This window comes from Coregonus lavaretus, assembly GCF_964263955.1.
Source record: "Coregonus lavaretus genome assembly, chromosome: 15".
NCBI classification, from domain to species: domain Eukaryota; kingdom Metazoa; phylum Chordata; class Actinopteri; order Salmoniformes; family Salmonidae; genus Coregonus; species Coregonus lavaretus.
The window spans coordinates 40,755,579-40,769,517 of NC_140002.1; the positions used below are offsets into that span (position 1 = coordinate 40,755,579).

General features: G+C 45.7%; 1 protein-coding gene across 1 annotated transcript; it reads left to right on the forward strand.

Annotated features, from left to right (window-relative positions):
• Positions 1-247: 247 nt before the first annotated feature.
• On the forward strand, positions 248-13,860 carry LOC311143151 (adhesion G-protein coupled receptor G2-like; the record flags this gene model as incomplete). The annotated part of the gene is made up of 14 exons (XM_084178944.1): positions 248-350; positions 503-728; positions 1,011-1,164; positions 1,387-1,554; positions 1,686-1,808; positions 1,962-2,007; positions 4,452-4,555; positions 4,673-4,797; positions 4,923-5,194; positions 5,307-5,409; positions 7,018-7,301; positions 10,392-10,493; positions 12,245-12,400; positions 13,763-13,860. The coding sequence occupies 14 exons, from the start codon at positions 248-250 to the stop codon at positions 13,858-13,860; spliced, it is 2,064 nt and encodes a 687-aa protein (XP_084035070.1).
• Between the last annotated feature and the right edge of the window lie 79 nt (positions 13,861-13,939).

The window sequence follows — 13,939 nt, forward strand, 5'->3', positions numbered from 1 at the left end:
AAATACTACCACATCAGCTCCAAATACTACCACCTCAGCTCCAAATACTACAACATCAGCTTCAAATACTACCACATCAGCTCCAAATACTACAACATCAGCTCCAAATACTACAACATCAGCTCCAAATACTACAACATCAGCTCCAAATACTACCACATCAGCTCCTAGCACTATAGTCACAACACAAACCAACACAACGACAACCATCCAGCCCATTCATCCATCGCTAAACACCACCACAACCATGACCATTGCCACATCTACCCTGGGTAATACCACTGCAAACTCATCAACACCCATCCTTCGACCAGTGAACACCACAACAGCTGTGATAACAACCACCGCAGGTAACCACTGGCATCCTAACTCACTCTGATCTTTGATCTATACTTGTCATAGCTGCTGCTGTTACATAAATTTCCATTTAACATTTAGACCCATAGTCAAAGTTCCGCTCTGAAAACATACTTGTTTTTATTATGGATCCTTCTTCCCACAGCACACAACACCACAACAGCCAGTATTGAAGAGCAGTCCAACCAGCTGCTGGGTCTGACAAGTGACGTGTCCAAGCTCAACTCCTCCCAGGTGGACCAGCTGGTGTCCCACCTAGAGGCCCTGCTGGCTGGGCCCAACGTCAGCCTGGCTCTGGGGAAAATCTCTGTCACGATCGTTAGCAACCTGCTGGGTGCCTCCTCTGACACCCTGGCCTCCTCCTCCACCAAGTGAGCTACCTGGAGCTGAACAATCTACAGTTGTGCAGTTGTTCTGGCTGTTGTGCTGCCTGTTGTGCTGCCTGTTGTGCTGCCTGTTGTGCTGCCGGTTGAACTGCCGTTTGAGCTGCCTGTTGAGCTGCCTGTTGAGCTGCCTGTTGAGCTGTAGCTGAAATGATTACTTATACAAAGTCTGTAAAGAGACTGTTTCTACATTTCCTTGAAACAGAAAGAAAGCTTAGAAATGGCTTTGACTAGCCTGCACATCACAGTAACAGTTCATTTTTCTACCAGGATCATTGGGATTGTTGATACGGTGGGCCTGAAGCTGGTCGTTCAGGAAGAGGCTACGATTTTAACCAAGTCGGTCGCTCTCGCTGTCAAAACGGTGGACGGCACTAATTTCCAGAGAACATCTTTCTCCATCCCAGACCCCAACAGTGTGCAGGTATGACCTAAACCTTCCAGTAAGGAAACACTGAATAGGAAATACTGTAACCTTGGTTGCCCTCAGAATGCATGCAAATCTAATGTAAGACATCCTTCACTCTGCATGTATTATCTTTGCACAGTACAGTATGTCTGGTGTGGTCTGGTATGGGCTGGTATGTAAACTCATAACCCCTGTTTATTGCTATGTGTTAACCATAGAGAAATGTGTCCCCTGTAGATCCGTGGAGACGGCAGAGCCAGGAGGAGTGTGAGAGCAGAGGCATCCTCCCTCCCTCAGGGTTCCGTCACGTTCCCCTCCTCCCTCACAGCGAACCTCTCCCCTGAGCATCAGCTACAAGCCTCCAGACTCCAGTTCAATTTCTACCAGCAGAGCACTGTGTTCCAGGTACTCCAAACCATACCATATTCCACTGTATGATCTGCTGGAGTAGAATTGAAGCGTGGCATAGTTGAAAAACCTCACACCCCAGAGGACTAGTATAGTACTTGTCCGATTCTTTCCATACTGTTCCCCAGGACCGAGCCCTGGGAGACAGCAGGCTGAATAGTGGAATCCTGGGGGCCAGTGTGGCCAACCTGTCAATCAAATCTCTGCAGGAGGACGTGGTCATCACCCTGAGGAACACTGAACCCATCCCAGTGAGTCAAACAAACACACACTGTACATTCTAGTCAAAACCTTATTAACTATGTCCAGGATGTGACTTCTTGAGAAACTATTTAATATCTGTCACCTTGTTATCTCAATGAATCCTTGACACACTGTCTTCTCTTTATCATTTGTCCACACAGGCACATTTCGTGGTGTCATGTGCTTTCTGGGACTTTGGCATGAATGGTAAGTGTTCCGCTTGTGTCAAATCAGAATCAAATGTTACTTGTCAAATGCTTCGTAAACAACAGGTGTAGACGAACAGTGAAATGCTTACTTACGAGTCCCTTTCCACCAATGCAGAGTTAAAGATACAAAATATAAAATATAAATAGTGACACGAGAAATAAATACAGAGTGAATAACGAGTAACAATAAAGAGGAAAAATAACATGTCTATGTACAGGGAGTACCAGTAAGTACCCAGTCGATGTGCAGGGGTACGAGGTAATTGAGGTAGCTATGTACATATAGGTAGGGGTAAAGTGACTAGGCAACAGGATAGATAATAGACTGAGCTGTAGCAGCAGCGTATGTGGTGAGTGTGAAAGTGTATGTGTGTGTGTGAGTGTGGCGTCAGTATGCATGTGTGCGCATGTTATGGGTGTGTGGGTGTATGTGTGTGATGGGGTGTGTATGTGTTTGTGTTGGGGTGTCAGTGTAAGTGAGTGTGTTGGTAGAGACTAGTGTGTGTGTGCATAGAGTCAGTGCAAGAGAGTTAGTTAAAAAAAGGGTCAATGTACAGTGAGGGAAAAAAGTATATGATCCCCTGCTGATTTTGTAAGTTTGCCCACTGACAAAGACATGATCAGTCTATAATTTTAATGGTAGGTTTATTTGAGCAGTGAGAGACAGAATAACAACAAAAAAATCCAGAAAAACGCATGTCAAAAATGTTATAAATTGATTTGCATTTTAATGAGGGAAATAAGTATTTGACCCCCTCTCAATCAGAAAGATTTCTGACTCCCAGGTGTCTTTTATACAGGTAACGAGCTGAGATTAGGAGCACACTCTTAAAGGGAGTGTTCCTAATCTCAGTTTGTTACCTGTATAAAAGACACCTGTCCACAGAAGCAATCAATCAATCAGATTCCAAACTCTCCACCATGGCCAAGACCAAAGAGCTCTCCAAGGATGTCAGGGACAAGATTGTAGACCTACACAAGGCTGGAAAGGGCTACAAGACCATCTCCAAGCAGCTTGGTGAGAAGGTGACAACAGTTGGTGCGATTATTCGCAAATGGAAGAAACACATAATAACTGTCAATCTCCCTCGGCCTGGGGCTCCATGCAAGATCTCACCTCGTGGAGTTGCAATGATCATGAGAACGGTGAGGAATCAGCCCAGAACTACACGGGAGGATCTTGTCAATGATCTCATGGCAGCTGGGACCATAGTCACCAAGAAAACAATTGGTAACACACTACGCCGTGAAGGACTGAAATCCTGCAGCGCCCGCAAGGTCCCCCTGCTCAAGAAAGCACATATACAGGCCCGTCTGAAGTTTGCCAATGAACATCTGAATGATTCAGAGGAGAACTGGGTGAAAGTGTTGTGGTCAGATGATGAGACCAAAATCGAGTTCTTTGCCATCAACTCAACCCGCCGTGTTTGGAGGAGGAGGAATGCTGCCTATGACCCCAAGAACACCATCCCCACCGTCAAACATGGAGGTGGAAACATTATGTTTTGGGGGTGTTTTTCTGCTAAGGGGACAGGACAACTTCACCGCATCAAAGGGACGATGGACGGGGACATGTACCGTCAAATCTTGGGTGAGAACCTCCTTCCCTCAGCCAGGGCATTGAAAATGGGTCGTGGATGGGTATTCCAGCATGACAATGACCCAAAAGACACGGCCAAGGCAACAAAGGAGTGGCTCAAGAAGAAGCACATTAAGGTCCTGGAGTGGCCTAGCCAGTCTCCAGACCTTAATCCCATAGAACATCTGTGGAGGGAGCTGAAGGTTCGAGTTGCCAAACGTCAGCCTCAAAACCTTAATGACTTGGAGAAGATCTGCAAAGAGGAGTGGGACAAAATCCCTCCTGAGATGTGTGCCAACCTGGTGGCCAACTACAAGAAACGTCTGACCTCTGTGATTGCCACCAAGTACTAAGTCATGTTTTGCAGAGGGGTCAAATACTGATTTCCCTCATTAAAATGCAAATCAATTTATAAAATTTTTGACATGCATTTTTCAGGATTATTTTGTTGTTATTCTGTCTCTCACTGTTCAAATAAAACGACCATTAAAATTATAGACTGATCATGTCTTTGTCAGTGGGCAAACGTACAAAATCAGGATACTTCAAATACTTTTTTCCCTCACTGTAGGTAGTCCGAGTTGCCATTTGATTAACTATTTAGCAGCCTTGTTTAGCAGTCTTATGGCTTGGGGGTAGAAGCTGTACAGGGTCCTGTTGGTTCCAGACTTGGTGCACTGGTACCGCTTGTCGTGCGGTAGAAGAGAGAACAGTATGACTTGGGTGACCGGAGTCTGACAATTTTTTGGGCCTTCCTCTGACACCGCCTGGCATAGAGGTCCTGGATGGCAGGGAGCTCGGTCCCAGTGATATATGAAACGAAGACTACCTCTTACAATTAATATAATTGTTTTATTTTTTAGATGGCTCAGGAGGCTGGAACCGAGATGGCTGCTCTGTCAGGAACAGCACAGATAATGAGACTATCTGTGCCTGCAACCATCTCACCTGCTTTGGTGTGCTACTGGTGAGTCCATTCTGAGACACGGTTGTAATGTGATCTCTTCCATTCAGTCTTTGTCAACAGACTTGTTTTTAGAATGATTTAATGTGTATAACATGTTTTTGGTGTTTCTTCTGACAGGACATGTCCAGAACGGACATAACCAGTTGTCTCCAGGCCACAATCCTCAACTACATCACCTACATCGGGTGTGGCATTTCCTCCAGCTTTCTCTCCATCACTCTGCTCACCTACCTGGCCTTTGGGTGAGTCTGAGCGCAGGATATCCATGATGACACCCACTTGGAGAGCTGATCTAAATACAAAGACATATAAAAAAGCTCTAATCAATGTAATATCAATCTTAATACCTTTCAATGTGTTCCTGTAGGAAACTGCGTAAGGACATCCCATCTAAGATCCTGATCCAGCTGTGTGTGGCTCTGTTGTTTTTGAACCTGGTGTTCCTGGTGGACGGGTGGCTGGCCCTCTACCCCGACTCTGTGGGCCTCTGCATCTCCACCGCCTGGTTCCTGCACTACTTCCTGCTGGCTTCCTTCACCTGGATGGGCCTGGAGGCCGTCCACATGTACCTGGCCCTCGTCAAGGTCTTCAACACATACATACCACGTTACATGCTCAAGTTCTCGCTCCTCGGCTGGGGTAGGTGAAACAATTATTGCCTTTTTTTCATTATAGTGAAAAACAGCCACCATTTGCAAGTAAAAGTAACAGTTGCTTACAGTTCAATGTAGTCTGTTGTCTCTCATCATAGGCGTCCCACTCCTTGTGGTCATCGTCGTTATTGCTGTTGATGAGGACAACTACGGCCTTGTTGGCTACGGAAAGTACTCAGATGGCTCCCCTACAGATGACTTGTGAGTCCCTTGCATTTTGTTCACTATTTAACATGCCGATTTACAGTTGGAGTCTTTGCATAAAGTGCGTGTATGTGCATCATGAAATGTATACCGATACTCACATTTGCATAATAGGATAGCTGATACGTCTACACCTGTTGTTTACGAAGCATGTGACAAAAACAATGTTATTTGATATATCCATTTATATATGTTATATATATGTTTGTTTTATATATGTTTTATAGACTACTGTTCAAAAGTTTGGGGTCACTTAAAAATGTCCTTGTTTTCGAAAGAAAAGCAATTTTTTTGTCCATTAAAATAACATCAAATTGATTAGAAATACAGTGTAGACATTGTTAATGTTGTAAATGGCTATTGTAGCTGGAAACGGCTGATTTTTTATGGAATATCTACATAGGTGTACAGAGGCCCATTATCAGCAAACATCAGTCCTGTGTTCCAATGGCACGTTGTGTTTGCTAATCCAAGTTTATCATTTTAAAAGGCTAATTGATCATTAGAAAACCCTTTTGCAATTATGTTAGCACAGCTGAAAACTGTTGTGCTGATTAAAGAAGCAATAAAAACTGGCCTTCTTGAGACTAGTTGAGTATCTGGAGCATCAGCAATTGTGGGTTCGATTACAGGCTCAAAATGGCCAGAAACAAATAACTTTCTTCTGAAACTCGTCAGTCTATTCTTGTTCTGAGAAATGAAGGCTATTCCATGCGAGAAATTGCCAAGATACTGAAGATCTCGTACAACGCTGTGTACTACTGCCTTCACAGAACAGCGCAAACTGGCTCTAACCAGAATAGAAAGAGGAGTGGGAGGCCCCGGTGCACAACTGAGCAAGAGGACAAATACATTAGAGTGTCTAGTTTGAGAAACAGGCGCCTCACAGGTCCTCAACTGGCAGCTTCATTAAATAGTAACCACAAAACACCAGTCTCAACGTCAATAGTGAAGAGGCGACTCCGGGATGCTGACCTTCTAGGCAGAGTTACAAAGAAAAAGCCATATCTCAGACTGGCCAATAAATATAAAAGATTAAGATGGGCAGTCTGAGATATGGCGTTGTACGAGATCTTCAGTTTCTTGGCAATTTCTTGCATGGAATAGCCTTCATTTCTCAGAACAAGAATAGACTGACGAGTTTCAGAAGAAAGTTATTTGTTTCTGGCCATTTTGAGCCTGTAATCGAACCCACAATTGCTGATGCTCCAGATACTCAACTAGTCTCAAGAAGGCCAGTTTTATTGCTTCTTTAATCAGTACAACAGTTTTCAGATGTGCTAACATAATTGCAAAAGGGTTTTCTAATGATCAATTAGCCTTTTAAAATGATAAACTTGGATTAGCAAACACAACGTGCCATTGGAACACAGGACTGATGGTTGCTGATAATGGGCCTTTGTACGCCTATGTAGATATTCCATTAAAAATCAGCCGTTTCCAGCTACAATAGCCATTTACAACATTAACAATGTCTACACTGTTTTCTTTCGAAAACAAGGACATTTCTAAATGACCGGAAACTTTTGAATGGTAGTGTATATGTTATATATATGTTATACTCTATTGTAAGCCATACATCTTCTCTCCATTTTTCTCCCACAGCTGCTGGCTGAAGAACGACATTGCCTTCTATGTATCTGTTGTGGCCTATTTCTGTGTCATCTTCCTGATCAACCTCATCATGTTTGTGGTAGTGATGGTTCAGCTGTGTCGGATAAAGAGGCAGAACCCCAACAACAAGAGGCACCGTAACGCGCTGCAGGACCTGCGCAGTGTGGTTGGGATCACAGTACTCCTAGGCCTCACCTGGGGCTTTGCCTTCTTCGCCTGGGGGCCCGTCAACCTGGCCTTCATGTACTTCTTTTGCATCTTCAACTCCGTTCAAGGTGAGATTTAGAGCTCCTCCAAATTTGCCTAAATGTTCTATCCTCAGAGAGGACAAACGGCTTGTGGGGTTTCATGAGGAAGTGTGTAACCAATTGGTACTTCAAATCAAATCAAATCAAATTTTATTGGTCACATGCGCCGAATACAACAGGTGCAGACATTACAGTGAAATGCTTACTTACAGCCCTTAACCAACAAAAAATAAAACAACAACAAAAAAAGTGTTGAGAGAAAAAAGAGCAGAAGTAAAATAAAGTGACAGTAGGGAGGCTATATATACAGGGGGGTACCGTTGCAGAGTCAATGTGCGGGGGCACCGGCTAGTTGAGGTAGTTGAGGTAATATGTACATGTGGGTAGAGTTAAAGTGACTATGCATAAATAATTAACAGAGTAGCAGCAGCGTAAAAAGGATGGGGTGGGGGGGCAGTGCAAATAGTCTGGGTAGCCATGATTAGCTGTTCAGGAGTCTTATGGCTTGGGGGTAGAAGCTGTTGAGAAGTCTTTTGGACCTAGACTTGGCACTCCGGTACCGCTTGCCGTGCGGTAGCAGAGAGAACAGTCTATGACTAGGGTGGCTGGAGTCTTTGACAATTTTGAGGGCCTTCCTCTGACACCGCCTGGTATAGAGGTCCTGGATGGCAGGAAGCTTGGCCCCAGTAATGTACTGGGCCGTACGCACTACCCTCTGTAGTGCCTTGCGGTCGGAGGCCAAGCAGTTGCCATACCAGGCGGTGATGCAACCAGTCAGGATGCTCTCGATGGTGCAGCTGTAGAATTTTTTGAGGATCTGAGGACCCATGCCAAATCTTTTCAGTCTCCTGAGGGGGAATAAGCTTTGTCGTGCCCTCTTCACGACTGTCTTGGTGTGTTTGGACCATGATAGTTCGTTGGTGATGTGGACACCAAGGAACTTGAAGCTCTCAACCTGTTCCACTACAGCCCCGTCGATGAGAATGGGGGCGTGCTCAGTCCTCTTTTTTTCCCTGTAGTCCACAATCATCTCCTTTGTCTTGGTCACGTTGAGGGAGAGGTTGTTGTCCTGGCACCACACGGCCAGGTCTCTGACCTCCTCCCTATAGGCTGTCTCATCGTTGTCGGTGATCAGGCCTACCACTGTTGTGTCGTCGGCAAACTTAATGATGGTGTTGGAGTCGTGCCTGGCCATGCAGTCATGGGTGAACAGAGAGTACAGGAGGGGACTGAGCACGCACCCCTGAGGGGCCCCCGTGTTGAGGATCAGTGTGGCAGATGTGTTGTTACCTACCCTTACCACCTGGGGGCGGCCCGTCAGGAAGTCCAGGATCCAGTTGCAGAGGGAGGTGTTTAGTCCCAGGATCCTTAGCTTAGTGATGAGCTTAGAGGGCACTATGGTGTTGAATGCTGAGCTGTAGTCAATGAATAGCATTCTCACGTAGGTGTTCCTCTTGTCCAGGTGGGAAAGGGCAGTGTGGAGTGCAATAGAGATTGCATCATCTGTGGATCTGTTGGGGCGGTATGCAAATTGGAGTGGGTCTAGGGTTTCTGGGATAATGCTGTTGATGTGAGCCATGACCAGCCTTTCAAAGCACTTCATGGCTACAGACGTCAGTGCTACGGGTCGGTAGTCATTTAGGCAGGTTATCTTAGAGTCCTTGGGCACGGGGACTATGGTGGTCTGCTTGAAACATGTTGGTATTACAGACTCAGTCAGGGACATGTTGAAAATGTCAGTGAAGACACTTGCCAGTTGGTCAGCACATGCTCGGAGTACACGTCCTGGTAATCCGTCTGGCCCTGCGGCCTTGTGAATGTTGACCTGCTTAAAAGTCTTACTCAGATCGGCTACGGAGAGCGTGATCACATAGTCATCCGGAACAGCTGGTGCTCTCATGCATGCTTCAGTGTTGCTTGCCTCGAAATGAGCATAGAAGTGGTTTAGCTCGTCTGGTAGGCTTGTGTCACTGGGCAGCTCGCGGCTGTGCTTCCCTTTGTAGTCTGCGATAGTTTTCAAGCCCTGCCACATCCGACGAGCGTCAGAGCCAGTGTAGTACGATTCAATCTTAGTCCTGTATTGACTCTTTGCCTGTTTGATGGTTCGTCGGAGGTCATAGCGGGATTTCTTATAAGCGTCCGGGTTAGAGTCCCGTTCCTTGAAAGCGGCAGCTCTACCCTTTAGCTCAGTGCGGATGTTTCCTGTAATCCATGGCTTCTGGTTGGGGTATGTACGTACGGTCACTGTGGGGACGACATCATCGATGCACTTATTGATGAAGCCAGTGACTAATGTGGTGTACTCCTCAATGCTGTCTGAAGAATCCCGGAACATGTTCCAGTCTGTGCTAGCAAAACAGTCCTGTAGCTTAGCATCTGCGTCATCTGACCACTTTTTTATTAACCGAGTCACTGGTGCTTCCTGCTTTAGTTTTTGCTTATAAGCAGGAATCAGGAGGATAGAGTTATGGTCAGATTTGCCAAATGGAGGGCGAGGGAGAGCTTTGTATGCGTCTCTGTGTGTGGAGTAAAGGTGGTCTAGAGTTTTTTTTCCTCTGGTTGCACATTTAACATGCTGGTAGAAATTAGGTAGAACGGATTTAAGTTTCCCTGCATTAAAGTCCCCGGCCACTAGGAGCGCTGCAACTGGATGAGCGTTTTCCTGTTGATTTATGGCCTTGTACAACTCATTCAGTGCAATCTTAATGCCAGCATTGGTTTGTGGTGGTAAATAGACAGCTATGAAAAATATAGATGAAAACTCTCTTGGTAAATAGTGTGGTCTACAGCTTATCATAAGATACTCTACCTCAGGCGAGCAAAACCTCGAGACTTCCTTAGTATTTGATTTTGTGCACCAGCTGTTGTTTACAAATATAAACAGACCGCCACCCCTTGTCTTACCGGAGTCAGCCGTTCTTACCTGCCGATGTAGCGTATAGCCCGCTAGCTGTATGAAATCCATGTCATCGTTCAGCCACGACTCGGTGAAACATAAGATATTACCGTTTTTTAATGTCCCTTTGGTAGGATAACCGTAATCTTAAGTCGTCCAATTTGTTCTCCAATGATTGAACGTTGGCTAATAGGATTGATGGAGCTTGTGTTCTCTTGCAGGGTTCTTTATATTTGTGTTCCACTGCGCTGTGAAGGAGAACGTGAGGAGGCAGTGGAGGACTTATCTCTGCTGTGGTAGACTGAGACTGGCAGAGAACTCAGGTAAGACCTGTTGACCTACATCTTGCAATAAAACAGTGACCTACAGTGGGGAGAACAAGTATTTGATACACTGCCGATTTCGCAGGTTTTCCTACTTACAAAGCATGTAGAGGTCTGTAATTTTTATCATAGGTACACTTCAACTGTGAGAGACGGAATCTAAAACAAAAATCCAGAAAATCACATTGTATGATTTTTAAGTAATTAATTTGCATTTTATTGCATGACATAAGTATTTGATCACCTACCAACCAGTAAGAATTCCGTCTCTCACAGACCTGTTAGTTTTTCTTTAAGAAGCCCCCCTGTTCTCCACTCATTACCTGTATTAACTGCACCTGTTTGAACTCGTTACCTGTATAAAAGACACCTGTCCACACACTCAATCAAACAGACTCCAACCTCTCCAAAATGGCCAAGACCAGAGAGCTGTGTAAGGACATCAGGGATAAAATTGTAGACCTGCATGAGGCTGGGATGGGCTACAGGACAATAGGCAAGCATGTTGGTGAGAAGGCAACAACTGTTGGCGCAATTATTAGAAAATCGAAGAAGTTCAAGATGACGGTCAATCACCCTCGGTCTGGGGCTCCATGCAAGATCTCACCTCGTGGGGCATCAATGATCATGAGGAAGGTGAGGGATCAGCCCAGAACTACAGGGCAGGACCTGGTCAATGACCTGAAGAGAGCTGGGACCACAGTCTCAAAGAAAACCATTAGTAACACACTACGCCGTCATGGATTAAAATCCTGCAGTCCACGCAAGGTCCCACTGCTCAAGCCAGCGCATGTCCAGGCCCGTCTGAAGTTTGCCAATGACCATCTGGATGATCCAGAGGAGGAATGGGAGATGGTCATGGGGTCTGATGAGACAAAAATATAGCTTTCTGGTCTAAACTCCACTCGCCGTGTTTGGAGAAAGAAGAAGGATGAGTACAACCCCAAGAACACCATCCCAACCGTGAAGCATGGAGGTGGAAACATCATTCTTTGGGGATGCTTTTCTGCAAAGGGGACAGGACGACTGCACCGTATTGAGGGGAGGATGGATAGGGTCATGTATCGCAAGATCTTGGCCAACAACCTCCTTCCCTCAGTAAGAGCATTGAAGATGGGTCGTGGCTGGGTCTTCCAGCATGACAACGACCCGAAACACACAGCCAGGACAACTAAGGAGTGGCTCCATAAGAAGCATCTCAAGGTCCTGGAGTGGTCCTTTGGAGGGAGCTGAAAGTCCGTATTGCCCAGCAACAGCCCCGAAACCTGAAGGATCTGGAGAAGGTCTGTTTGGAGGAGTGGGCCAAAATCCCTGCTGCAGTGTGTGCAAACCTGGTCAAGACCTACAGGAAACGTATGATCTCTGTAATTGCACACAAAGGTTTCTGTACCAAATATTAAGTTCTGCTTTTATGATGTATCAAATACTTATGTTATGCAATAAAATGCAAATTAATTACTTAAAAATCATACAAAGTGATTTTCTGGATTTTTGTTTTAGATTCCGTCTCTCACAGTTGAAGTGTACCTATGATAAAAATTACAGACCTCTACATGCTTTGTAAGTAGGAAAACCTGCAAAATTGTCAGTGTATCAAATACTTGTTCTCCCCACTGTACGTGTGGTTTGTTTATGAAATCACAGTGCTCTAGGGTAAAAAAGCTGAACATTCTATGTCAACCTAAATTGAGATATTTTATGTCATTTAACTGACGTGAGGATTTCATTTCATTCTTCTTTTCTCATGACAGAGTGGAGCCGCACTGCAACACAGAAGACAGGGAAGAAGTCATTGTCAGTGACCAGAGCCACGTCCCTCCGCTCCGACAACTCCTCCCAGTTCAACCATTCCTCCATCTCCTCCTCCTTGGCCAATCACTCCTCGGAGTGGCCCAGTGGAGGAATAGGTAGGCATTGAGGGAGGGGGAATCAGGGTTTATTAACAACCAATATGGGTCAGACAACAGGAAATAGGACACTGGAAGTCCATCCACCATAACTAACTGACTTTATACGTGGTCCTTCAACGCAGAGGAGTTCATCTCAGAAATACACTACATTACCAAAAATATATGGACACCTGCTGGTCGAAATCATGGGCATTAATATGGAGTTGGTCCCCTCTTTGCTGCTGTAACAGCCTCCACTCCTCTGGGAAGGCTTTCCACTAGATGTTCGAACATTGCTGCGGGGACTTGCCACCATTCAGCCACAAGAGCATTAGTGAGGTCGGGCACTGATGTTGGGCGATTAGGCCTGGCTCGCAGTCGGCATTCCAATTCATCCCAAATGTGTTCGATGGGGTTGAAGTCAGGCCAGTCAAGTGCTTCCATACCAATCTCGGCAAACCATTTCTGTATGGACCGTGCTTTGTGCACGGGGGCATTGTCATGCTGAAACAGGAAAAGGCCTTCCCCAAACTGTTGCCACAAAGTTGGAAGCACAGAATCGTCTAGAATGTCACTGTATGCTGTAGGGTTAAGATTTCCCTTCACTGGAACTAAGAGGCATAGCCCGAACTATGAAAACCAGCCCCAGACAATTACTCCTCCTCCACCAAACTTTACAGTTGGCACTATGCATTCGGGCAGGTAGCGTTCTCCTGGCATCCGCCAAACCCAGTCCGTCGGACTGCCAGATGGTGAAGTGTGATTCATCACTCCAGAAAACGCGTTTCCACTGCTCCAGAGTCCAATGGCGGCGAGCTTTACACCACTCCAACAGACGCTTGGCATTGCGCATGGTGATCTTAGGCTTGTGTGTGGCTGCTCGGCCATGGAAACCCATTTCATGAAGCTCCCAACGAACAGTTCTTGTGCTGACGTTGCTTCCAGAGGCAGTTTGGAACTCGGTAGTGAGTGTTGTAAGCGAGGACAGACAATTTTTACACGCTTCAGCACTCGGTGGTCTGTGTGCTTGTGTGGCCTACCACTTCGCGGCTGAGCCGTTGTTGCTCCTAGACGTTTACGCTTCACAATAACACACATGGCAGAACTTTTACAAACTGACTTGTTGGAAAGGTGGCATCCTATGACGGTGCCACATTTAAAGTCACTGAGCTCTTCATTAAGGCCATTCTACTACCAATGTTTGTCTATGGAGATTGCATGGCGGTGTGCACCTGTCCGTAACGGGTGTGGCTGAAATAGCTGAATCCACTAATTTGAAGGGGTGTCCACATACTTTTGTATATTTAGTGTACCCCTCTAATGATTTGGATACAGTAACTTGTGCAGAATGATCTGTAACTCTGATGTGTCCTATTGCAGGTAGTCCATTTGACGACAGAACCATCACTGCCCTAGAAGAGCCCAACTCAGACGTGTTCCTCAACGAGATAAACAGACAGTTTAGGACTCAGAGTTAGAGAGCACCCTGACACCTGTGAAATACTAGGGGCTCTATTCAACCTGTATCGCTGATGAGTTACAGATTGTGCAATAGAA